This window comes from Urocitellus parryii, chromosome 5 (genome assembly GCF_045843805.1).
Source record: "Urocitellus parryii isolate mUroPar1 chromosome 5, mUroPar1.hap1, whole genome shotgun sequence".
Classification (NCBI taxonomy): Eukaryota; Metazoa; Chordata; class Mammalia; order Rodentia; family Sciuridae; genus Urocitellus; species Urocitellus parryii.
The window spans coordinates 79,505,478-79,530,373 of NC_135535.1; the positions used below are offsets into that span (position 1 = coordinate 79,505,478).

Sequence of the window (24,896 nt, forward strand, 5' to 3'; positions counted from 1 at the left end):
TGCACTTCTACAATTCTGTTTTCCTTCTGCTGAACCAAATGTCCCTCCAAACTCTTCTTGAAATTTTTTTAAATGTTTCTCTCAGGCTGTGTATATTATTAAAATCTGCCACATTGAATCTATAATCCGCAAATCTAGATTAAAACGTGTGCCAATTTTCGGGACAACAAACTGGAAATCCCACCAAATCATCTGAAACCACAGTGATTTATTACCCAGCATAGAGTAACATCCTCCTGAAGGAATTATTTATATATTCCCTGAATGTTTACAAGATGAACTCATGCTACTTTTACTGCAATCACTCCAAATTCTCAGCAGGTTACCTTGAAAAAGAGGATGAGAGAAAAAAAAATTAAAGTGGGTGGCAGTGGCATTAACCACAAGAGCAAAGAAATGCAGCAAACCCCCAACAGTACCCTAAGGGCTCTGACTGTTCTGCAAAAGAAAGGAGAGCTGGTTGGTGGCCTTGAAGTCACAGCTGTCACCCTCCAAGCAGCACAGACCAGAAGTTGAGGATTCCAGATGGTGTCTGTTGAGGTGATAGGAAAGCAGGAGACCTGAGATCCTGTTCCAAGAGCCTACTGTGACACTGAGGGAATTTCATGCCAACCAGAAATGCCTACATTCTAATAGCTTTCTCTTTCAACATATGTCCCTGTGCATCCTGTTGGAGGCAGATGCCTAAGCTTGATTGCTCTACACTGAGGAAGGAAAACACCGGAGCATCCACTGACTGAAATTCACAGGGGAGTCAAGATTGCCAAGAATCAGTACCCAATCGAGATTAAGCAGAATGAACCACGAACCAGGAACTGTCAGCAGTTAGAAACTCCACTGGCTGCTATTCATAAATTAAAAGGAATTTTGCCTTCGTAGCATGTGATTTATTTGGAAGAAGCTTTTAGTGCTAACTTCTGAATGAAGCCAAGAAACACTTTATTGAAATGATCTGCTCTTCTACTAAGCTCAGTTCAAGAATCAAATCAGAATTCAATAAACTTTTGGATGAACTCAGCAAGGTAATTCTGGCCTTAGCACACACTCTGGGTCTGATTCAGAAGGAACAGTATCACTCTCAACTAATAGAATAAAACAAACAAACAAAAAAACTTATCTTCACATTCTTTCTCCACCAAAGAAAATGCTTTTCTGCTAAGTTGCATATTTGAGAGAATAAAAATGACTAAAAGAACTTGGGAAACCAGCTTGTCTATGTCAACCGACCAAAGAACATAAAACACACACTAATGACACTATCCCAAAAAACACAGTTACCAATTAAGAAGCCTTGCAACACTAACTGATACACTCAGTTTATTTTTAAAATAAGTGCTTTATGTATTTTTCAAAATAAATTTCTCAGCATTTCTATTAGTCCTATAGCAGACATCACCATTTGCTCATCCTTGCCAGTAAAATATTTCCTTCTCTATAAAAGGACAATTGTCTGCAATAACCACTCACTTCCCTCCTCCAGTGCCTTAACATTCCCTGAGCACACCTGTAACTCAGAATCATCAAAGGGTACATATTAAGTCTTTGCAAAAGCTATTGTCAACAAATTATGAAAAAGCTTGGGGTCTATATGGGGCAAAGATCAGAACAGGATTTCATTTTAATCTTATGTTTATATGATAGCACCTTGGTCATAAACTGTTCTAACGTTGTTTGGCAATAAACATCTTTAATTATGCCAGTTGGTTTGGTCATCATTATGTAATACGGTCTGAAAGTCATTGCTTTCTTGGGTCTGTCAACACCATGCTCCTACCTCCCCCAATTCCATCAGAGTTACAATCTAATGACTGAAGGGTTTATACCAATGAAAAACATTGATTCCATGACAAAATGTGGCCCAGGTGTTTAAACAAAATAGCAATTAAAGAATTTGCATAACCTCTTTAATGTGAATCTAGGTTAATGTCTATGTCCAAGAGGTGCTTGGTGTCTATGAGGTGCTTTGTGTTCTTAGCATGCACTGATCACTGAGGTTTACACTTTTCATAAAGAGATTTTAAAGTAAGGGATGGGAGAACTATTAAATAAATATACACTCCATTTTTAAATGTTGGATGTATTTTCTGTGTAGGCACATTAGTTAACTCCACATCTTTTCATACAGTCATTCCATTTATGAAAGCAGGAGCTGAATGAGACTGAAAAATGGCCCATCTGAAATCAATCAATGGCAACAGTGTACAGGGGGGAAGAGGAAGAGAATCCAGTTATTACTCATCAATATTACAGACTTTTAGAGCAGGTTTTTTTCTTTCCTGTCACCTGCAAATCTCACTTCACTAGCTCCCTGAGCTACTCTCATAGCCAACGTGAGGCTGTTAATGATGATCTAAAACACTTTTGCCTTCCTCACAGGACCATGAGTGTGTGGCATAAAAGTTCAGAATCCTATCTCAGGAGTTCCATTTGTACAGCATTTCTTACTTTGGGGGGGGAAAGTATGCAATGCAAGATCTACAGAAATAAAGCATTAAAATGACACTTAAAAGATCAGTTACCCATTTCATCAGTGAAGGTCACACAATATTTATATGCCTCTCCAAGTCCCCTGAATTTAATTACCTTACAATTTCACTATAGTGCCAAACTCTTCTCTAGTCTTAAATCTGAATTGGTTCTTTTATTTGCATCCTTATGTACAAGGTTATTTATAAGAAAAAGTTTTAAGACCTACTAAAGTGAAAATAGAACTATAGTCTGACACACTCCTTGAGAGTAAAAGAAAACAAGTCCATTTTGAAGCAAAAATATAATGATCATCACTCAGTGGAGTTCTATGGGGGCAGGGTTTTGTTTATTTCACTGCTAATTTCTTGGCACTGAAATATAGTTCTTGGCACCAAAAATAATGCCAGGAACACACAGTAGGTTCTTAGCAAGTATTGTTGAATGAATGGCTCATAATAGACATGCAGGGTCACAGAGAAAAAAGGAAACATACAAGAATTCATCATCTTCAATGCCTATAGTGGTCACTGCTATTTACATATTAAATGAATCAAGAATATGAACACAAGATTTATTTATTTATTTATTTATTTATTTATTTATTTACTTACTTACTTACTTACTTACTTACTTACTTTTGCAGTGCTGGGGCTGCAACCCAGGGTCCTCATATAAGGTATGCAAGAGCTCTATTTCTGAGCCACACCTCCAGCCCAGGATAACATTCAGAATTCACTGAGCTTTCTAATGTGAAAGGGAAAGTGTGTCCGTGTATGAATTTGATGTTTTGAACAGGGTGGGATGAGGAGGAATGTTTACATACAAAATATTTCTCTTTTAACACAGAATAATTCAGTAAAAGGTAGTATCAACTGAAATGCCATCTGATTCCAGAGTATATATGCTCAGTTAAAGATTTTTTCATTATACTTTCTACTTATAGGACAATTACTAAATCACACGTTAAAACAGGGAACTAAATAAATAGCTTCCATTAGGATTTCCCTGAGTTTGAATTTTTCCTGTGTTAGATAATTTCTGAAAAAAAATAAAAATAAGAAAAAACACTTCACCTGATAGTGGTTAGCCCAATTTTTTGTTAGCCCATACCAATGCATGCAACCAAAGTTGCAGAAGTTCAACCAAAAAACGAAACTCCCATACAAACTCATTCCCTGAAGGCTCATCACTTGCACAATACATCCTGGGGATCAGAAACCCACATGAGAGTAATAATACAGTATTCACAATACCAAGCTAATAATAAAACCATGTTGTCTGCTCAGTGGAGGGCCATGGTAGACCAGGAACAGATTTACATGCTTGTGATACACACTACTTTTGATCCTGACAACCAATCTGAGAGTAGTGTGCTACATGTAGGCTCACAGAGGTAAAATAACTGGTTCAGAATCAAGTGATAGAGCCATGATTTAAATGCTCTATCTACAGAATCAGAGATGGTGGAATAGGATTGCATCTTTGAACTTTTTCTTGATTTACCTGATCACTTTCTGACAAAGGCATAAGCATACTGTTCAAAAAAATTTTAATACTTATCACACTTATATATAAATATGTGGCACTTTTCTTTCCCAAAGAGGAAATCTATGACAACTTTTATTCTCAAGGAGGAGAAATGGTCCTTGCCCAGAAACACATTAACTTGGTAAGAATCTGGCCTACTTCTGGATGTGCAGTCTATGGCTCTCCACTGCCCTTTTCAAAACAGCCTGATGCTTAGAGTTGAAAAAATAAAAAGTAACCTACAAAAGCACATCACTAAACTCCATGTGTTAGCACCCAAACTCTCCCCAATTCAAAGGTACCAGCACCAATGTCCAAGCAAATCATGGGGTCTCATTTGTGGACACATGGATGACTGCAAGAATCATTCTACCCATGAGAGTTCAACGGGAACAGCACCTTGCAGAATGATAGCAGAGTCTACTTCCACTTCAGAGCTAAGTCCTCAACTGTGAACTTCAGAGCCTGGCAAGAGGCAAAGCGCAGGTGTAGGAGTCAAGGAGCCTTGGTTCTAATCCCGACTCTACCACATACTAACTTTGTAAATTGGACCAAAGTTTGTTAACCGTTAAGATTCTCAGTTTGCTCACAGTAGTGGGAATTACAATATCAACGCTTGGCAGATACAGTGATGGTGCGTGGGATAACACATAGATAACAGATAAAAATCTTCTCCCACTCCCTGAAGGGCCCTCTTCATTGGTGTTCTGGAACAGCTGTTATGCTGAATAATACAGGTTACTGCACAACCTGCATGAGCTTTGGAGCCATGGTCTCTGGCTCAAATCACAGCTCTGCAGTTAACAAAGAAGTGAGAGAGCAAGTTATTTTACCCCCTGTACTTTGGTCCCCTTATGTGTGAAATGGGAGTCTAGCATTACGGGGGGCATTGAAGAAATGACTTATTACATGTCAAGTGTTTATCATCACATTATTATGAGTCAAGAGTTTTTAGGTGTTCTATACACAAAGCAATCAGTAGATAATTAATTATATCAAAATATAGTAGCTTTTTTCTCTGGAAAGGAAAAACAAATATTCTTCACATTTTAATTTTCTTTTTGCTAATTAATATTTTAAATTTACTTTCCATGAGCATGTGTTAGATGAAGTTATTTTTTCTCAGTTAAATCTCCAATAGAAATTTTCAAAAATTCTGTAGTGGTATAAAGTCTTTCTTTCCACCTTACAAAATACAATTGACCCCAAGAAATAGCATTGTTCTCTTTGACAGTTGTCAACCCTGGGATCCTATTCTTTTAAAGTAAAGGCTAACAGGGATGCTGCCACATCGATGTTCATAGCAGCACAATTCACAATAGCTAGACTGTGGAACCAACCCAGATGCCCTTCAATAGATGAATGGATAAAAAAAATGTGGCATCTATACACAATGGAGTACTATGCAGCAATAAAAAATGACAAAATCATAGAATTTGCAGGGAAATGGATGGCACTAGAGCAGATTATGCTTAGTGAAGCTAGTCAATCCCTAAAAAACAAATACCAAATGTCTTCTTTGATATAATGAGAGCAACTATGAACAGAGCAGGGAGGAAGAGCAGGAGGAAAAGATTAACATTAAATCGAGTCATGAGATGGGAGGGAAAGGGAGAGAAAAGGGAAATTGCATGGAAATGGAGGGAGACACTCATTTTTATACAAAATTACATATAAGATATTGTGAGGGGAATGGGAAAAAAGTAAGGAGAGAAATGAATTACAGTAGATGGGGTAGAGAGAGAAGATGGGAGGGGAGGGGAGGGGGGTAGTAGAAGATAGGAAAGGTGGCAGAATACAACAGTTACTATTATGGCATTATGTAAAAATGTGGATGTGTAACTGATGTGATTCTGCAACCTTTGTAATGTTTTGAATAACCAATAAAAAATTTTTTAAAAAACCCCTCATGTATGAGACAATGCAAGGTTTAGAGAAATGATGAGACTTAACCCAGTGAATTAGTCACCTGATGGGATTAATTGAAAGCAGGTGGGGTGTGGCTGGAGGAGGTGGGGCATTGGGGGAGAGGCTTTGGGGTATATTTTTGTATCTGGCAAGTGGAGATCTCACTCTCTGCTCTCTGATCATCATGTGACCTGCTTCCCTTCACTACATTCTTCTGCCTCACCTCAAGCCCTTAGGAATGGAGCCTGCTGTCTATGGATTGAGACCTCTGAAACTATGAACCCATAAATAAATTTTTATTCTTTCAAAATTGTTCATGTCAGGTCTTTTAGTTGCAGCAACTAAAAAGCTGACTAAACACATAAGACAGGAAGAGATCACAAGTTCTTTCCTCAATGTATTAATTGAAGGAAGCCTCCTGTTCCTTTAGAAGGAAACTCAAGGGTATGTATGCCTCAGGCATGGTGGATTCTGATGTATGACAGTATTCCTGGTTTAGGGTTTTTTGTTTGTTTGTTTGTTTTCCTTTTTGGTACCAGGGATTGAACTCAGGGTGCTTAACCATTGAGTTACATCCCCATCCCTTTTTAAATTTTTTTATTTTGAGACAGGGTCTCACTAAGTTGCTTAGGGACTCGCTAAATTGTGGAAGCTGGCTTTGAACTTGAAATCTTCCTGCCTCAGCCTCCCCAGCCACTGGGATTGTAGACATGCTCCTATACCCAGCTCTTATTTTTGTCCAAAGGAGAAAAGGGCAGGTGAGAGAATAAGTTAAGAAAAGAGAACCAATGTGCCATCTTCCCTGCTGGTGTGTTCTTAAACGATCGACTTTGGGAAAGTGTCTGCATGCCAGCTAAGGCTCTGCAAAAGACTCTTTTAAAAAAACTGTGGGGCCATGTACTCTTGGAAAAGACATCCTCTGCCTCCAGCAATGTACATGAAATAAACTAGCTATGGTTACTAAGATGTAGAACAAGGGAGTTCAACAATGCCACCTCATTCAGTGCATAATTAAGTAAATATTTTAAAGGGGCCATAGATCTAAACTATCAATAATTTCAAAACAAGAGTTTTCATCAACAACAAAATAACTACACCTCTTATTAAATAACTTGGAAAATAATTGGTAAGCCTCCTAAGTCTCTTTCTAACATTAAGTCTCTTTCTAACTGTTTTTGGTCCTCCTCCAGCTCTTACAGTTCTGCTTCACAAATATTATAAATACAAAGCACAGTGAGCAAAAGTAAAACAGAAATATAGGGCAGGAATAATGACTTAGCATGACAAGTATCTCAACATGCCCCTTGCTGTTTAAAGACGCATTAGGATTTAAATTTTCTGCAAATAAAAAAACTGACCATGTACTATTACTTGGACTAATAATAGTGGCTATTTTAAAAGCAGTTAAATCCTCAAGGTGCAAAAAAGTCAATTTGAACATTCAAAAAGAAAAGTGGTCAAGCAGAATGATTTTTATATAAAGATAAACACTTCAGTAGAGCTTTGAATTCACCTGGTTTTGAAAGGAAGAAAAAAAAAAGATCAGTTAAGCTGATACATACAAATACATTTGTTTTGGTTGTTATTTCATTGAGTTCCAATTATACTCACTGCCTCTGTGTGAACAGGATGCACAGCAAAAAGTAATGCCTTAACAAAAGCAAGTCCACGATTCTTGAAGACGGTTTTATCACAGGTGTACATCAGCATGAGGGTCACTAAGCAGTGTAAAATTACATTTACTGCGTGAAAGTAGAATGGGTTCATGCCAGTCAAAAATATGTTTAGCCTGTAAAAAAAAAATTAAATTAAAAAATAAAAACCTGTGCTAACTTCAAACACAACACAAGCACAAAGAAAGCAGACAGATTCTATCATTTATACTGATATGCTATTTGAGTAATTATTTTTAAATGACTCCCAACATTTCATTATTTGATAGATTTGAGTATGAACCACTTTTTTACTATCTCCAAATTAATCATCCTATCTGCAGAAATCAATGCATATATAATACAATGTCACTTCAGGAAATTTTGGCCACGCTGAGGCAGCAAAAGCAGGTGTTCAACCTGTATTTCCTGCACCCGGTGGATGATATGAACCCCTCTCATAATATTCTTGTTCTCACTGCCAGCTACTCCAAAGTGGCCAAGTGTTCAAATGCAAGTTCACAGTGCTGTGGGTCAGAGCCACAGTCACTGCAGATGAACAGAAACCAGGAGCCTGTGACTGTGGCCACGGTTCAGACAAACCAGACATGAATGTGTTCTCTCACCTATGGTACCACCAGGAGCCACATTTCCATATTATGCATGTGACGGCATCATCTAATTACTATCCCACAAGGGGATCTTTGGGGCATTACATACTATTACCAGCTGCAGCTGAAATAAAAAACATGAGCAAAACCATAATGTTTCAGAAATCTATACTAGATATTTTTAATGCAGATTCCCAGATCTCAGAATCTGATTATTAAGACTATGACAAAGAAACAAGAAGAGAACCACATAGAGAAGGGAAGTCAGTTGTTGAACATCATTAAAAAAAATACTTTCATGAGACAGAAATGCAGAACAGAGACATCCGAAGGTTGCTTTAAATTTAGTAACAGATCATACGATTGAGTCTATGGGATTATACGAAAAAATGCACTGGTCAGGGTCTAGATGTTTTAGAGGAACATACACACCCTTAGTCTCCAGTCCATCTTACAAAAGAAGTAACCCTAGGTCATTCTTCACATGTCCTTGATGTTCTTCTCTTACAGAAACAACTCCTCTGTGCCAAAACCACCCAGACTGCAGAAGTCAGCTCTAGCGATGACATATGCATATTCTAAATACTTGACTTGATTCATGCACAGCTTTCACCTACAGAATTTTAATCATCTCAAGCTTTATTTGGGCATATGAATTCAAATGTCATACTTACTAATCAACTCTTCCTTCACTCCCACTCCCAACAAAGTAACCATAATTCAAAACCAAACCTGGAAAACATGGACTGTTATATGGGATTCAACTAAGGGCATTGATGCAAGGTTGGACCCAGCTGTGTGTAGGCAGATCCATGAGCCTGCACACACCAGCACCTTTCTACAGACTCATGGTGGGAAATAATCCAAACGAGGGGAAGAGGAATGGGCAGTAAACTAGGGAAACAGGCAGGTTCAAATAAAGCAAGAACAGCACCACATTCCAAGGAAGGAGGACCCCACATGTAGTATCAAAGTTGCCAGAAATCAGAAAGCTCCAGTCTGGAGATGTAAGGTAAGACCAAGGTGTGGTTCTCAAAGAGTTGGACACAGTTGCTATAAGTCCATCCTCCTGAGGCTGATTCCTCACTGAACATTCTAGAACAACTAAACTATCCATTTAAAATTCATTCATATCAGTGATGATGATGAGAGAAAACATCATCTCACAGGCATTTGCTGGGTATCCAAATTGGATCTCTGACAGGCAGTTCGCATGAAAGCCTTTAAAAAGTGTATACTCTGACAAAAATTCTCATTTCTAGGGATTTTCATGAGGAAATAACCAGAAAAGTATTCAAAGATCGTGTGTGGGCAAAAATGCATCTCACCATGCTAATTATAAAAATGGCAAGATCTGTTAAAAAGTCTAAAATGATGAAGAATGAATTCTCCAAACTTCAGTCAAGTTACCTTGAGACAAAATGTTAACAAATTTTTAGGACATACCCCGTTTGCAAGAATCGAAAAAAAGAAGATCTGATTCTGGGAGCCAACAGGGGTTCACAAAAAGAGGATTTAACTGATGAACTTCCTAATTTAATAGAAGCAGGAGAGTGATAGATACATCACATCTTTATTTTAACAAAGACATTTATCAAAATCTCCTGCAATCTCCTTGCCCAGAAGATAGCCTAAGATGGATCTGTAGCAAACACAGAGTGGTGAGTAATAAATCAATGCCTCCTTGGACTGAGACCTCCTCTGTATGTCACAGCTTTCCAATATTATCTCTGCTTTGTCCAATATTTTTATCAAAGATTTAAGTGAAACTAATATGTATGCTTATCAAGATTATAAAAATACCTGTATTGGGGAAGGAGTGCTAATATGCTGGAAGACTGATTGATATTCACAGAGTTTAAATGGGTGAAATTATGAATTTTAATAGGATTAAACTGAATAGTGGTAAGAGTAAAGAGGGGACGTAAAACAGAACAAAATGCTGCCAATCCAGATTAAAATAGTGTACCTGGTACTGCCCAGAAGTTTTTAGTTCCCCTCAACTTAGAGACTCAGTGTGTCTTGGGTATCAAAACGCACCAAAACATCAACAAAAAGACAGGGAACTGCTGGGAAAGGTAGCAAACACTGTAATCCCAGCGGCTCTGGAGGCTAAGGCAGGAGGATCCAGAGTTCAAAGCCAGCCTCAGCAATGGCAAGGCACTGAACAACTCAGTGAGACCCTGTCTCTAAATAAAATACAAAATAGGGCTGGGGATGTGGCTCAGTGGTTGAATGCCCCTGAGTTCAATCCCCAGCAAAAAAAAAAAAAAAAAAAAAAAAATTGGGAAACGTATAAATCAAACTCTTTTTCATTTCCATGTACTCCAACAGGACTTATCAAACACCTATTAGACATCAGGAATAGTTCAAGGCCCAGAGTTACAAAGAGAAGATAGGGCATTTGCTTTTAAATGGTTGACCACATACTAGGAGCAAGAGAGGCAGTTAGTCAGATAAGTAATAGTGACAGAATTCTAGCAATGGAGAAACTACCAGGTGCAAAGATTTTGGAGAAGGTAATATTCTACCTGTGGACAGGAGAGACAAGGTGGGTGGAATCCAGCATGGAACAGGAGACCTCCAGTGTGCTTCTTAACCCTAGAGCACCTTCACAAGAGGGCTCCAGGAGTAGAGGAGGGAGAAGCTCTCTGTAATGAGGTCTCAGGAAGGTAGGTTCGTGGAAGGGGGTGTTCAACCTGGGGATGATGACAGAGAGAAATGATACCAAGTTCTCTGGGGGGGAAGATCTTGGTCATATTTATTGCTGGACCCCAGTGTCTAACACATTCATGGTTGTAGCTCAATATATTTTTTGTATGAATAAACATGACGAACAAATGAAATACTGAAGCAAGGCACTTACTCTAAGTATATCCCCAAAGGGAAAGTAAGATCCAATAACAACATTGTAAACAGGCTGTCTAAGAGCCAGGTTTATCCAGTAAATTGTTTTGTTTCACCTTTATATCTTTTTTCTTTTTAAAATTTACCAATATTTTACAAAACAGATGGTTATTTGGATAAATTTCCTGTTCACCTTGAAACGTTATTGGACCTGACAACTCTGGGGTTATATGGCTATGCAGAAATATTTGGGTGCCCATTTCATTAAGACAAATGTTCACAATTTGCCATAGTCTCTGCCAATTTCTACTGTATTCCTAACCTGATGCTATTCATCTATCATCACACACACACACACACACACACACAATTTTTCTTTTAGTAAAAAGAGAGTGCAATGTTTCTTGGGCCTATATTACTATCACAAATGGGAAATCAAAAGACAGTCAAAATGACTGTTTGAAGAAAAATGGAAGAAAGTATATTTCTGGAAGAGGAGGATATTCCCATATGCCTACTATGCAAAATTCTATATGTCAAAGAATATAACCTCCCATCCGGCTCAATTCACTCAATTACCACATCAGCCAACCCTTTCAGGATTTGAATTTTCAACCATTAGTATACAAAATACTAAGAGGACTTAGCTCAAAAAAAGAATTAGCACTTCAACTAGTAAACATCTGTGCATTTAAACTATATCAAGTGGGGCATGGTAGTACACACCTGTAATCCCACTGGCTCAGGAGGCAGCAGGAGGATCCGGCCTCAGCAACTTAGACCCTGTCTTCAGTGGGAAAGCACCCCTGGGTTCAATCCCCAGTACCACCAAAAAAAATAATAATAATGTAATAACAATTATACTAGATCGACTGCTTTGATAACCAGAAACATGCACACAGAAGTTCCAGGCAGGATGACAGTCCACCTGGAAAAAATTCTCAACAGCAGTGTCTCATTTTGCACTTCACCCTGAAGGTGCCTCTGTGATGGCATTTTACCACTTTCCTAAAATTCACTAGCTGTATTACTCAAAAGTCATGAGCATTTTTTTTAATTGTAAGAAGCTAATTTCTTTCCATTTACATATCCAACCAGTTCAGCACACACTATATTCTAAATGAAAATTTACTGAATGAACAGATGAATTTATATAATGTTAGAAGCTGAAAAGATCGTCATTCCTTTTCAACCCTAAGAATCTCTCATTTTATTTGGTCTAGCCTTCATTTTTTTTTAATTTAAAACTATGCCAAACAGTAGGAAATAAAATATTTTTTTCTGAAATAATCCTAATAACCATCTCTGTCTGCAAACCTTCCATAGTTTGACAAATATGAGCACAAATCGACCCTTCTCCATCTGAACTCTCTCTGTCTTCTTGTAAAACTGCCCAGAAAGGTGGGGCAGTAAGCTCACAGAAATCAGAGTTGATGGTTTCCAGCATGGCCACATCCATTCCCAGGAAAGGTCACAGGATCTGGAACCAAAGGGGAGGCAAGGGAAGGGCTCTGAGCTGTCTGCCTCTAGGATCTCACAGCCAGGAGCTCGACATAAACTCCATCACTCTTTTTTAATTCTCTGCTTTGAAAATGGCTCTGGTTTACACACACACACACACACACACACACACACACACACACACACAACAGGCTGTATCCCAGAAAGAGACTTATACTGGAGGGTGGGGAGAAAGTCCTCAGAAAGATCCCAATTCCATTTCAATCAATCAGCTCCATCTTCACAAGCTGGCACAGGTCTGGAAACTGGCTAAGACATCAGAAATCTCCACTGTGGCAACTTGAGCCTGATCCTGGTCTTGCACCAATTTTCCGCAGCATATAGATCAAGCAACATTTTAGAGGCCTATCTATTTCATTCCTAGGAACAAAACATGATTCACCACCTTGATGCCTTCAGGTCAAAACTTTCTGATGCCCAATGCATTCCCACTGTTCCTCATGATATAAACTGCACCCAATTGGTCTCTGGTATTCCAGGATCTCATCACTCCACTGATGCCAGAGAGCCCAACTGAGCAGCATCTCCACACATATCACATTCAGCCTACACAAGGCAATCATCAGAGCACATCCCAGAGCTGCAGGTGCTCCTAATAATGTCATTCTCAATGACTCCATGAAGGCAAAGCCATCTGCTCTCTCCAGGAATATTATGGAGGGGTAGAAGAGTGTATGTGGTTTGCACATAATAAATGCTTCCCAACATTGCTATCTCAGTGAGCCTTTGGATTCATTTCTGTGTATTATGCCAGGGAAACTGTGGCATCTCAGTCTCACTAAACATAGGCCCCCATGGAGTCCCAGTGGTTTCCAAGTTTCTTAATCACCTTATGCACTAATTATGCTGCTAATTTCCTGATTCCATCCCAAGATACTCTAAGCCAGTAGATCTGAAATGGAACCTGGAAATCAGCCCCAAGTAATCCAAGTAATTTAAGGCAGGAGAGTCTCAGAACAATAAGACATAGATCTCAAAGCTTTGGGAAGTTGGGTAGGATTGACAAGCTTAGCAGAAAAGTTGTTTTCTCAGCATAACACAACACACATTCTTTTCCCAGAAGAACTAAAAATGAGGGAAAAGGAAAAATTGACTATATCTCTTTTATGATGTTTCTCAGGTCTCAAATGATATTTTCTCCAAAACTTTCTGGTGGATTTCCACAGCCCAATACTAGTACACATCACATCCTCCTGTCTTCCTCTATTGCTGTTCATCTTTCTTCTTCCCCACCTCTTGCTATCATTATAATTCTCAAATACTTGTAAGTGGTTTCCATAGTCGTCTTAGATCATTCAACCAATAAATAACATCTGGTTCTGCTCTGTTTTTCTCTAAGGCAAATCCCTTTGGCCCTCAATCATTTTGGTTGCTATCCTTCTGCATTCCCTCCAGTACCAGAACTAAATAAGCAAATCATCATCACTTAATGTATCTAAAGTACCAAACGATGCATTTCACAGGCACCAATGCAGATAACAGCACAGAGGAAAAGCAAAATTCCTGTTGATTTGAGCTCAGTGCACCACAGCCTCACCTGCCCATGAAGGGGCAGCAAGTGTCATTATGACTTCATTTAGAATAATGACTGTATCAAAGGAGTCAGAGAAACTGAGGATACGAAGATCAGTAGTGATACCCAGAAGACAGCAAGTCCCAGAAGAAAATCCTTAAAAGGAAATCAGAAAAAAGTAGCCCAGTGTCCCAAATACCTTAGTTATAACTACAACTGAGCTGTCAATTTTTAGCAAATTCTCCCTCTTTTTTTTCTTCTCTCTCTTAATGGTGTTTGTTGAGTACTCGGATGTAATGCAATTCAGACATCAACAATCCAGCGTTATTGAAGACATCCAAGATTGCAAGCAAAGTACTCTATAAAACTCTTGTACTTCAATTATTAGCAACAAGTTGAAAAGTCACCAAGCCATCTGTACTTCCAATCAACTGGCTGCAAAGTGGGGGCTTCCCACAACTCTCTCAAATTCCATACTTCACTAGAATGACTCACAAGAATACCACTATACTTATTGTAATTTGCTTATAAAGGACACAAATCAGAACCAAAGAAAAGATTATGGCGTAAGGTCTAGGACAGTCCTAAACACAAACATTCTGTATCTTCAGGATGCATCTCTCTCCCAACACATCAGTATAAGATTACCGACCAGGGAGCTCAAGCAAGATTGGAGGTCCAGTATTTTTAATGAGGTTTCATTATGAACACATGATTGATTAAATTATTAGCTATGGGTTGAACTCAATCTCCAGCCCCTTTTCCCTCTCAGGTTGGGAGTCAGAAGCTGACAACACATGGCTCACAGCCCCAACTCTCTATAGGCATGTGATTGGTCTTTCCAGCATGGCCAGTCCTCGTCCTGAAACCATCTAGGAGTGAGTCACCACCACTCCCTCACAAAAATTTAGGTATGTGGTTACATTTCTATCCCTTAGGAAATTTCAAGGGTTTATAAGGTCTCTCCCAGGAACCTAAGACAAAGACCCGACAAATTCTTTAGTATACAACAATGGGAGAGAGAAAGTGATAGCCACATGAATTCCTTTGATAAAGTAATGTACTCTATTTGATCCAACAGAAAATATTTCATGTTACATGTCATTGACTAAAAACAAAACAAAACAAAAGGTCATTTCTTATAGAAAGCAGGGCACTGGAATTGATGAATTTTAGGGCCCTAAGTGCAGGTTGTAGGAGAACCCGTGAAATTCTGAGTTTTGTTTTGGAAGTACAGCTGCTATCTCTAGCTTATAACTTTGTAGCAAGCATCCACCAACGATTTATGCTTCAATGCCATTCAACAGGAAGAAGATCCCAAACTTCTAAGAGACTCATGATCTCCCAGCAGGTTTCAATGGAGAGCCATGACTGCCCCTTTCAAAATCCAAGCTGCCTTTAACCTCACAGTAAGCAGGACCCAATGGAATCCTCTGGGTTGGTCAGAGGAAAGACCAGCTCTGCCTTCACTTTTCCCTTAGAGGAAGTAAGAAGGAAAATTAACTAAGAAATAAATCAGACTTTTCTACATTTTAAAAGGAGGCCTACCTTAATATTTCCCCAAAAGCAGGCATTCATAAAAAATGGTATATGCATTAATTTAAATTGTCTATTATACTTATTACATTTTTAATAACATAGCTCTGTTTTTTTTCTAATTCTTTTTAAGTTGTTGATGGACCTTTATATTTTATTCATTTTTTAATTTTTTTTAATTGTAGATGGACACAATATCTTTATTTATTTATTTAAATATGTGGTACTGAGAATAGAACCCAGGGTCTCACATATGCTAGGCAAGTGCTCCACCACTGAGTCAATCCCCAGCCCCTAATTATTGCATTTTAATTTACAAATTAATGGGGTTGACTGTGACACTTCCATTCATGCACATTCTCATATCCTGCTTTAATCCTAACCATCCTACCAACTATTCTCCCTTCCTTAATACTCCCTCTTCTTCATTTTTTTTCCCTATATGAGAGAAAACATGCAATATTTGGCTTATGATTAACATGATGACTTCCAGCTACAATGATTTTTCTGCCAATGACATTATTTCAGTCTTCTTTGCAGGTGAATAACACATAATGTGTGTGTGTGTACGTATGTATGTATGTATGTATATATACATACATACAGCATTTTCTTTATTCATTCATTCATCTGTCAATGGGCACCTAGGCCGATTCCATTTCTTAGCTATTGTGCATAATACCACAGTAACATAGGCACAAAGGTCTCTCTTTTGCGTGCTAACTTCATTTCCTTTGAGTATATAGCCAGGAGTGGTAGAGCTGAATCCTATGACAGTTTTATCTTTAGTTTTTTGAGAAACCTCCATACTCTTTTTCCATAGTGGCTGGGAATTCACATTCTTATCAACATTGTATAAGGGTTCTTTTCACCCACATTCTCATTGATATTTATTTATTTAGCCATCCTAAGTGGGATAAGATGGAATCTCAGTGAAGTTTGATTTGCAAGTCCCTAATGGCTAAAAATGTTGAGCATGTTTTCATGTTAAATGAATTTATTTTTAATTGTCAATAAAATACTCATTCTTTCTTTCAGCAGTAATTCTTAGGCCGCTACTATGCAAGCCAGGCAGAGTCCTAGGTGGTAGGACAGAGCGCACACTGTCATGACAGGATATTAAAACCAACAACAAAAATACAGTGCCAGGCAGCAATGAGGGACGTGAAGGCAAAGCAGGGTGGAAAGATAAGGGTGAAACATGAGGGAATGTTTGCTGTTTAGTTCAAGAAAACGCCCTGTGAGGAAGTGGCATGAGCAGATACCCCCATGAGGCAATGAGAGAGCAGGCCGTCCACAGAGGGATGGGGAAGAGCATTCAGGAACAAGAAACCACAAGTGCAAAGGCTGCTGGCAGCAGCAGGTCTGGCCTGTACAGGAACAAGGGCTCCAGAATGCCCAGCTGGAGACTGACAGCCCAGAGGGCAGAGAGGGAGCCAGGGGTCAGGCTGAACAGGACTCTCTAGAACAGAATCCCGACCTTACCATCTGGAAAAGGAACATGGCCATGACGTTGGCATAATCAAGCCTTCCTCATCCCTCTTTTAAAGTGGGATGACACTGGGCACGGTGGCACGTGCTGATGATCCCCAATGCTCCAGAGGCTGAGGCAGGAGGATCATGAGTTCAAAGCCAGCCTCTGCAACTCAGCAAAGCCGCACTCAGCAAGACCCTGTCCCTAAATTAAAGAATTTTAAAAAGGGATGGGGAAGTGGCTCAGTGGTTAACACCCAGTACCAAAAATTTTTTTAAAAATAAAATAAAGTGGGATGACTACACACGAAAGTCTGGAAAAACATGAATGTGACTCCAAAGGAAGACAGAAAAGACATTAGTTGATAAGAAGAGATTGCTTCAGAAGGTGACTTCCAAGCCTCCATTCAGGGACTCATAAAAACCCCCAGGATCCAAAAATAATTCCTCTCATCTTCCAGCCTCCTATGCTACCAGACTGTAGGTTGAGCTTATCTGGCATCTACAGTGCATCCTACCAGGCCTCCTCCTCTGAGGTTTCTAGGATAACCTGAGTTTGGTATACAATTTTCAAAGCCACTTTTTCATTTTTCTCTATAAAATACTGCCTCCAAACCTGTTTTTCCTTTGCTGTTTCTATCACTGAATATCCCAGACTGCCTAGGCAAACATTCTAGACTACCTTCGCTTGTCTCCTATGATAGACTTAAAAAACCACCTTATCAGCCTTGGAGTGACAGACTGTCTCAAAATGAAACTCCACAGAGGTCAATCAAAAGGAACAGAACCAAAAGAAACATTTCACCATTTCTTTAAGGTTTTGGGCATGGAAACTAGTGCTTATTTTCATGGTTGGCATAACGCTTGTGACTATAAGATGCAAACTACTGAGAAAAACTCAAGATCAAACATTAAAATGCTGCAAATTCTTACAGCTGCACATATTAAGATATTCTATTTTTTAGCTCTGACATTTTAAACCACCCACTTCACTCTTATGGTTTATATTACCATCAGAAGCCTTCAATAAAATAAAACTTTATAGCAAACTATGATCTAATAGCCTAAACATGGAAAGAGAAACATGAGTTTAAGTTCCTTTGATTTGCCTTGGGTTCCTCATCTTAACTATGGGAAATCATTAGTTCTTTCTGCTTGAAGCCAACCTCCACTCTCTTAATAAACAGAATGATACAGTTAATAATTCCACAGGAGCTTCTTCTCAAAAGGAAAAGGAAAGGGGGTAAAATTAAAGAGCTAAGCACCTTTTAAATCAACCAAAGCCACTTTTTAATTCATTTATTAATTAGGTATATATGATAGCAGAATGCATTTTGATTCATCATCACAAAGGCAGCACAACTTTTCATTTCTCTGGTTATACAAGATGTAGCATCACACCATATGTGCAGTCATACATGTACCTGGGGTAATGATGTTCATCTCATTCCACCATCTTTCCTGCCCCCATTCCCCTTCCCTCCCCTTTGCCAAATCAAAGTTCCTCCATTTTTCCCATTCTCCCCCTCCCCCGCTCCTTATGGATCAGCATCCACTTGTCAGAGAGAACATTCGGCCTTTAGTTTTTTTGGGGGGTTGGCTTACTTTGCTTAGCATGATATTCTCCAACTCTATAACCAAGGCCATTTTTCAGGGGAGAGTTATGGACATGGTGGGATTTGGTTCTGTGTCATTTCAGTGTCCACAGAGTAGCTTAATACATTCCTCCTGATTTCAAAGCTCCAAACAGAACATGACCAGTAAGGGATAAAGAAACAAAATTTAAAAATGGTTACTGCTGCAGATTAAGTTTCACAGATGTTTTGATTCTGCTCTACCATGGTCTAAAAATATTCCTGCATGCTCTTGGACATGCTCTTAGGAAAAGATGGAATGTAAGATTTGATTAGAAATACAAATTCATCAGAATTCTAAATTCACCTGAAGGAATACAAAGAAATGACTATTTGTGTCTGTGAGAGTTTTACAAGAAAAACAAAGCCACCAGGAGTGATCCTGAAGAAGGGATTTACTATAGAGATCTGACCTTTCACAACAGTGGGAGCTGGTTAAATAACCCCAGGAAGTCTGATGCTTCTGTATCTAAAATGGAGGCTGCATGCCAGCAAGGTGGTCTCTCCGCAAGCGGGGATGGGTACACCAGAAGTAGGGAAAACAAGGCTGAGCTGGAACTCACAGGATAAAGTGCGTACATACCTGTGACCATTAAGACTCAACTTCAATGATGTGAATGGCTTGCAGAAAGGCTGGTGGTTCTCTTCTTCAAAGTGAAACACTGCACACACACACACACACACACACACACCTGACTGCAAGTAGCTGAAGGAGGAGCTCTGGAGAGTGCAAGAGGTGCTGTGGGCATGGCTGCAACTGTACACCACTATCAGAGCAGCCAGCACTTCTTCCACAATCTGCAAGAGGCCCCACAGCACCAAAACCTCATGTACATGAACCCTCTCAGCGTGATCATGACTACTTCACTTCCACCTTCTAAGTCCTGCAGAATTATCTCCTATGGACAGCCCTAATGCAGAATCATTCTGGGAAGGGAATTCTGGGAAACAGTACTAACTTTGCTAAACTGATGTAATACAAAACCACCAGGTCTTGGTAAAATGCCTTGATGTTTCACTGCCCTGTACCTCCACAACTGGTAACAGTAGATGCTCTGATAAGTCATTTCCTTGTTTCAACTTTAGCTCATTTCTTATGAGAAAAATTGTGATTAGTACCTTTACTACATAAGTACCTTAATTATTAATTAGTACATAAACACTTTTATAGTAAAAGCATTACACATCTAAGGATTATATTTATTCTTATGTGATTTTCTAGCTCTCAGTATGTGTGACATACATCTGATGAATTGAAATTAACAAATTTACTTTGAATAAAAAGATGCATTTAAATTCTACACTAGGAACAACTGTGAAGACAAAAATATAAGCTACATAGTGGGGAAAAAACATTTGCCAACAGCATACTTGACAAAGGACACGTACTTAGAATGTATAAAAAACTTTAAAACCCAGCACATACACACACAAAATTCATTTAGAAAATGGACGTAAGACACAAGGGCACTTTTTTGCCAAAGAGGAAATACAAAGGGCAAACAAGCACAAGAAAATACATGTAATAGTATTGGCCACTAAGAAAATAAAAACTAAATGTAGTGATATACTAGTATCACTACAATAAGAAAAGGAGCAACAATACCAAGTGCTGGCAAGGAATCTAGCAACTGACTTAGTCATACACTGCTGGTAGAAATGTCTGGAAAACAGTTTGGCAGTTTCATATGAAACTAAACATGCAATCTCCATACGATGATGTTGTACTCCTATACATTTCCTCCAGAGAAATAAATATTTATGTTTACACCAAAACCTATAAATGTTTAGAGCAACTTCATTTTAAATATCCAAAACAACTTAGATGTCCTCAACAAATGGTTAAATAAACTGTGGTATGTCTATGCAATGGAATACTACTGAATGGTTAAAAAGGAACAAACTACACACACATGCAACAATCTGAATAAAGCTCCAGAGACAGGTTGAATCAAAGAAAGTCAATCTCTAAAAATTATATACTATATGATATAAACAATATTGAAATGGTAAAATTACAGAGGTGGAAAACTATTGGTTATTATGGATTAAAGTGGGGGGAGTTATGGATTTGGTGGTTGTTATAGATTAGGGGTTCATGGCTATGGTATGGACCCTTGTGATGGAACTGTTTTATATCTTGGCTGTGATGTTACTCTCAGAAATGTACAAATCTGAAAAAACTGCATAGTACTTAACAAAATTTAAAGAGTACATGTGAAACTGGTGAGAGGTGAATAAAAGTAGATGGTATCAATGTCAATTTCCTGGTTGTGCTATTCCACTTCAGTTACGTAAGATGTTACCATTGGGAGAAAATGGATAAGAAGTATATGGGATCTATATTACTACTTAAAACTGCACAGGAATGTACAATTTTCTCAAAATAAAAATGTTTTCTTAATGAGTTTGAAGTCTCAAAGATATCTGCTCAAACAAGCATAATTTAAGATATGGTTAAATGGTTTGCACATATTTAAAGAGCCACCTTAATTGTGTTTTCATCATCTATCTAAAATAAATATCATAAAGACATCATTTTTGTTGTTGTTGTTGTTTAGGGTACTGGGGATTTAACTCAGGGGCACTCAACCACTGAGCCAAAGTCCCAGTCCTATTTTGTATTTTTTAGAGGCAGAATCTCACTGAGTTGCTCAGCGCCTAGCTGTTGCTAAGGCTAGCTTTGAACTCCTGATCCAATGTAAAGTGTCAAGGTCAATACTTGGTTCATACTGAATAGCTAATAAATGTGACTTTCTGCCCATCCTTGCAGCATTAAGAGTTGTGTGAGACTAAAGTCACTGATGCTCTCCAGCTTTATGCTGTTGCACTAGGAGATGCCATTCCCCCCCACATTGTGTGAAGAAAGCTGTCTTATCTTATTTAAATCAATGCACATGAATAAAGAAAGACTAGTTACTTTTCTCTTTCTGAATAGGCACCTATCCATTTCCAACTAGCACCGTTTTGCTCTCTATGCAACTCAGTCTTTGTAAAAATAATATATATATATATATATATATATATATATATATATATATTATAGCAAGGAACATTAAACAAAGAGCAATGAATCTTATATACCAACCTGCTTTTTCTAATCAAAGATTATTAGAAAGGAAAAGTTTCTTCACCTCTTTCCCTTCTTTGCCCCTATTCTGCCAACCCCATTACTTCTCTTTATCAATGGCTTTGCCCCCTTGCTTAGTCCCTTCCTCCATCCCTCTCTCATCTGTCCCTGCCATCTTCACTATGAATTTAAAATTTTTAGGAAGACCTGAAAACATTCTCCCCCACCTCCAGCAAGTGGATAAAGGAATTTAAACCTTCCTTTTTTTTTAATGGAAAATGCTCAACCCAGGGACCAGGGCAGTGGTTTTATAAGTCTAGCTTACCTCATACTTAAAATCTATCAACAATGCCCACATAATAAAATTAAGGTCCATCTAAAAGTGAAACATTTATATTTGGGCTATCTAAAGAAATTGTAAGAAATATTTGGAAAACCAGAGAGGGAGGAACTTAATGGCTAAAGTTATCTTTCCATTGAAAACCACTACAACTTTTCAAGAGGTCAGTGTTTACAAATTATTCTCTCGAGAGTCAAATGTGTATTTTCTCACCCTCTTTAAAACATTAAACTTTCAGTGGAAGGATTAAGTCAGAAGCCCATGAATTGTTGCCAATTGCCATGGTTTCCTTTTCTAAGTCTTCAGAGCCACCTGTCAAAGGAAACCTAGTCCAGCAGGCCAGAACAGGCTTTCAAACTCCAACCCAGTCTCAAAGGATCATTACCATAAACCCCAGTTCCTATTACACCCGTTGGAAAACACTTAAAATGCTGATAATACCGAAACAATATTATTTCAACAGTTTCTGTCCAGCACATTGAAACAAGCTTAAGGGGCTGGGGATGTGGCTCAAGCAGTAGCTAGCTCCCCTGGCATGCATGAGGCCCAGGTTTGATCCTCAGCACCACATACCAACAAAGATGTTGTGTCTGTCGAGAACCAAAAAATGAATATTAAAAAAAAAATTTCTCTCTCTCTCTCCCCTCTCTCACTCTCCCCTCTCTCACTCTCTAAAAAAAAAGAAACAAGCTTAAGTGAGTGCTGAGCCAAATTATAAGGGGTGGAGTCATCAGCTAGTGATGTAGAAGATAGCACTTCTTTCAAATCAGCCCTTCTCTCCTTTCTGTACTAGCCCTCTTTTTAAATTCAAGAAAATACTCTCCCTATAAAATCCTGGTGTACTCTCGCTTCCCTTTACACTTATTCACACTAGAAATGCTGAATCATGACTCTGGGTTGTAAAAGAAAAACTATTTCAGCGGGGACTCCAAGATCCCCCAGGGATTCCACGCGTCTGCATTCCTTTGCTTTGCACCTCCTCAAGTCCATTTCCAGAGCTGCTTGGCAGACTGGAGAAGCTCTGGGAGCAGACAAGAGGGAGAAGGTCGGGGTGAGGTGGCGTGAGGAGAATCTTCTCTCTCCCCTGCTTTTTCCCGTACCTACGCAGTCCTAGCAGCTCAAGGCTCCCTCCTCCTCCCATCTTAATGCGTTCCCAGAGGGGCTGACACACTCCTCCTCGGCAAAGCTACTGAGAAATTCCCAACTTGGAAGCATCGCCAGCACCGCCACCCCTCAGGAACCCAGTGGACCAGCGCTGGTCCCATTTGGCAGCCACAGGGCAAGGACTGGGATGCAAAGGGGCCTCATTAGTTGGCCCCTAGCATGAACCAGAGAAGCCCGCCAAGAGTGCACACACTTGAGAAACTCGATCCCAACTCCCCAGCTCTAGCCTCCCGAACCGCCCCAGGAGCCCAGAGAACGGAGAGCAGGACCCGAGCGCAGAGTAGTGTGGACAGGCTGGAGAAAACGGAGGCGTGGAGGGAAAGGGTGGCAAAAAAGAACGCCCGCCTAGCCAGTCCTGGAACTTCTCCTGGCCCGGAGAAGCAGTGAGAATCGGGGAAGGCGGTAGCAGCGAGCGCGTGGTGAGGGACTCACTTGAAGGTGAGGACGCACAGCGGCCGGTAGGACTTGTGGCTGGTGTTCTCGGCCATGCCCTTGCCCCAGAAGTCGTTGGTGAAGATGCCCCAGCGGAGCGGGGCGCCCGGCCGCACATCGGGGTTGTTCACGATCGCCCACACGTCGTCGTGCACGAACTCGCCCTGCAGGGAGCGGCCATAGCACAGGCAGCTGGCCCCCGCCAGCAGCGCCGCGGCCCCGGCCGCCGGGAGGGCGCGCGGTCCCCGCCGCCTCGGGCAGAGGTGTTCACCACCATCGCGCCGCCTCCGCTGCTGCCCTGGCCTCTCCCGGGCGTCTGGCATCCTCCCCTGTGGGGGCCCGCGCGGCGTGCGGCGGCAGCCTGGAGGTGGGCTCCTGCATGGTGCGGCGGCAGCTGGACCAGCCGCTGGCGCCCCGCGCTCCGCCGCCGCCTGCGCCGGGGAGTTGGCCCAGCTGCAAATAAACAGCAGTCCCCCCGCCTCCCCGGGCCATAGCCACCTCCTCCGCCCCACTGCGCGTGCCCGCTTGCTCTCGCCTCCGCCCCCCCACTCCCGGGACTCGAGCCGATTTCCCCCAACACCCGGCACCTACGTCCCCCTCCCAGGCTCTCTGCTGGGCTCAGCCCGCTGGCGCGTGCGACCCTGACGGCGACAGTTCACGAATAGGTAAGCTGAGGTCGCGTCGCCGGGCCGCTTGGAAGGGCACCCCCGGGGACCTCCCGGTAATCCCAGCTCTGCACGCAGTCCCTCTGCCCCATCCATCTCTCCCGAACCTGGTTAAGGAGGGCAGATCTGGCGGGCTTAGCAGGTGCGCAGCCTGCAACTCCACACCCACCCTCCGAAATACAAGTGGCTGCCGCTTCCCGGGAACTTCCCAGCTTTTCAGCACCCAGGACAAGAGCTGCCGCGGCGCAGGAGAAACGCTCCGGGCCGGCTCTGCGCTCGCGTCCCGCCGCCCTCTAGGTCATCCCCCGCCGGGACTTTCCCTCCCGCCGGGCTCTTGGTCCTGCAGTCCCACCCTCCGGGAAACCACTTCCAAAAACACCTTCCCAAAGCCAGGAGAAAGGGTGTCCCTGGCCAAGGACTTCCTGCCCGCCCTGCCCGGGTTTGTTCCCAGGCGCCAGGGCTGTTTTTTCTTTACCGCCCATTTCTCTGCCTGTGTTTATAAAAAGCCTTAGGTTCGATTTTTGATTTGGGTCT

General features: G+C 40.5%; 1 protein-coding gene across 1 annotated transcript in view; it reads right to left on the reverse strand.

Moving 5' to 3' along the window:
- Positions 1-24,089, reverse strand: part of LOC113177346 (importin-8-like) — a 91,543-nt gene extending 67,454 nt beyond the window's left edge. Inside the window, exons 1-2 of the mRNA XM_077798949.1 lie at positions 23,698-24,089; positions 7,516-7,693 (exon numbers count right to left, since the gene is read on the reverse strand). Coding sequence (XP_077655075.1) covers positions 7,516-7,693; positions 23,698-24,020 — 501 coding nt within the window. The 5' untranslated portion in view covers positions 24,021-24,089. The remainder of the gene's footprint in view (positions 1-7,515; positions 7,694-23,697) is intronic.
- Positions 24,090-24,896: the final 807 nt, after the last annotated feature.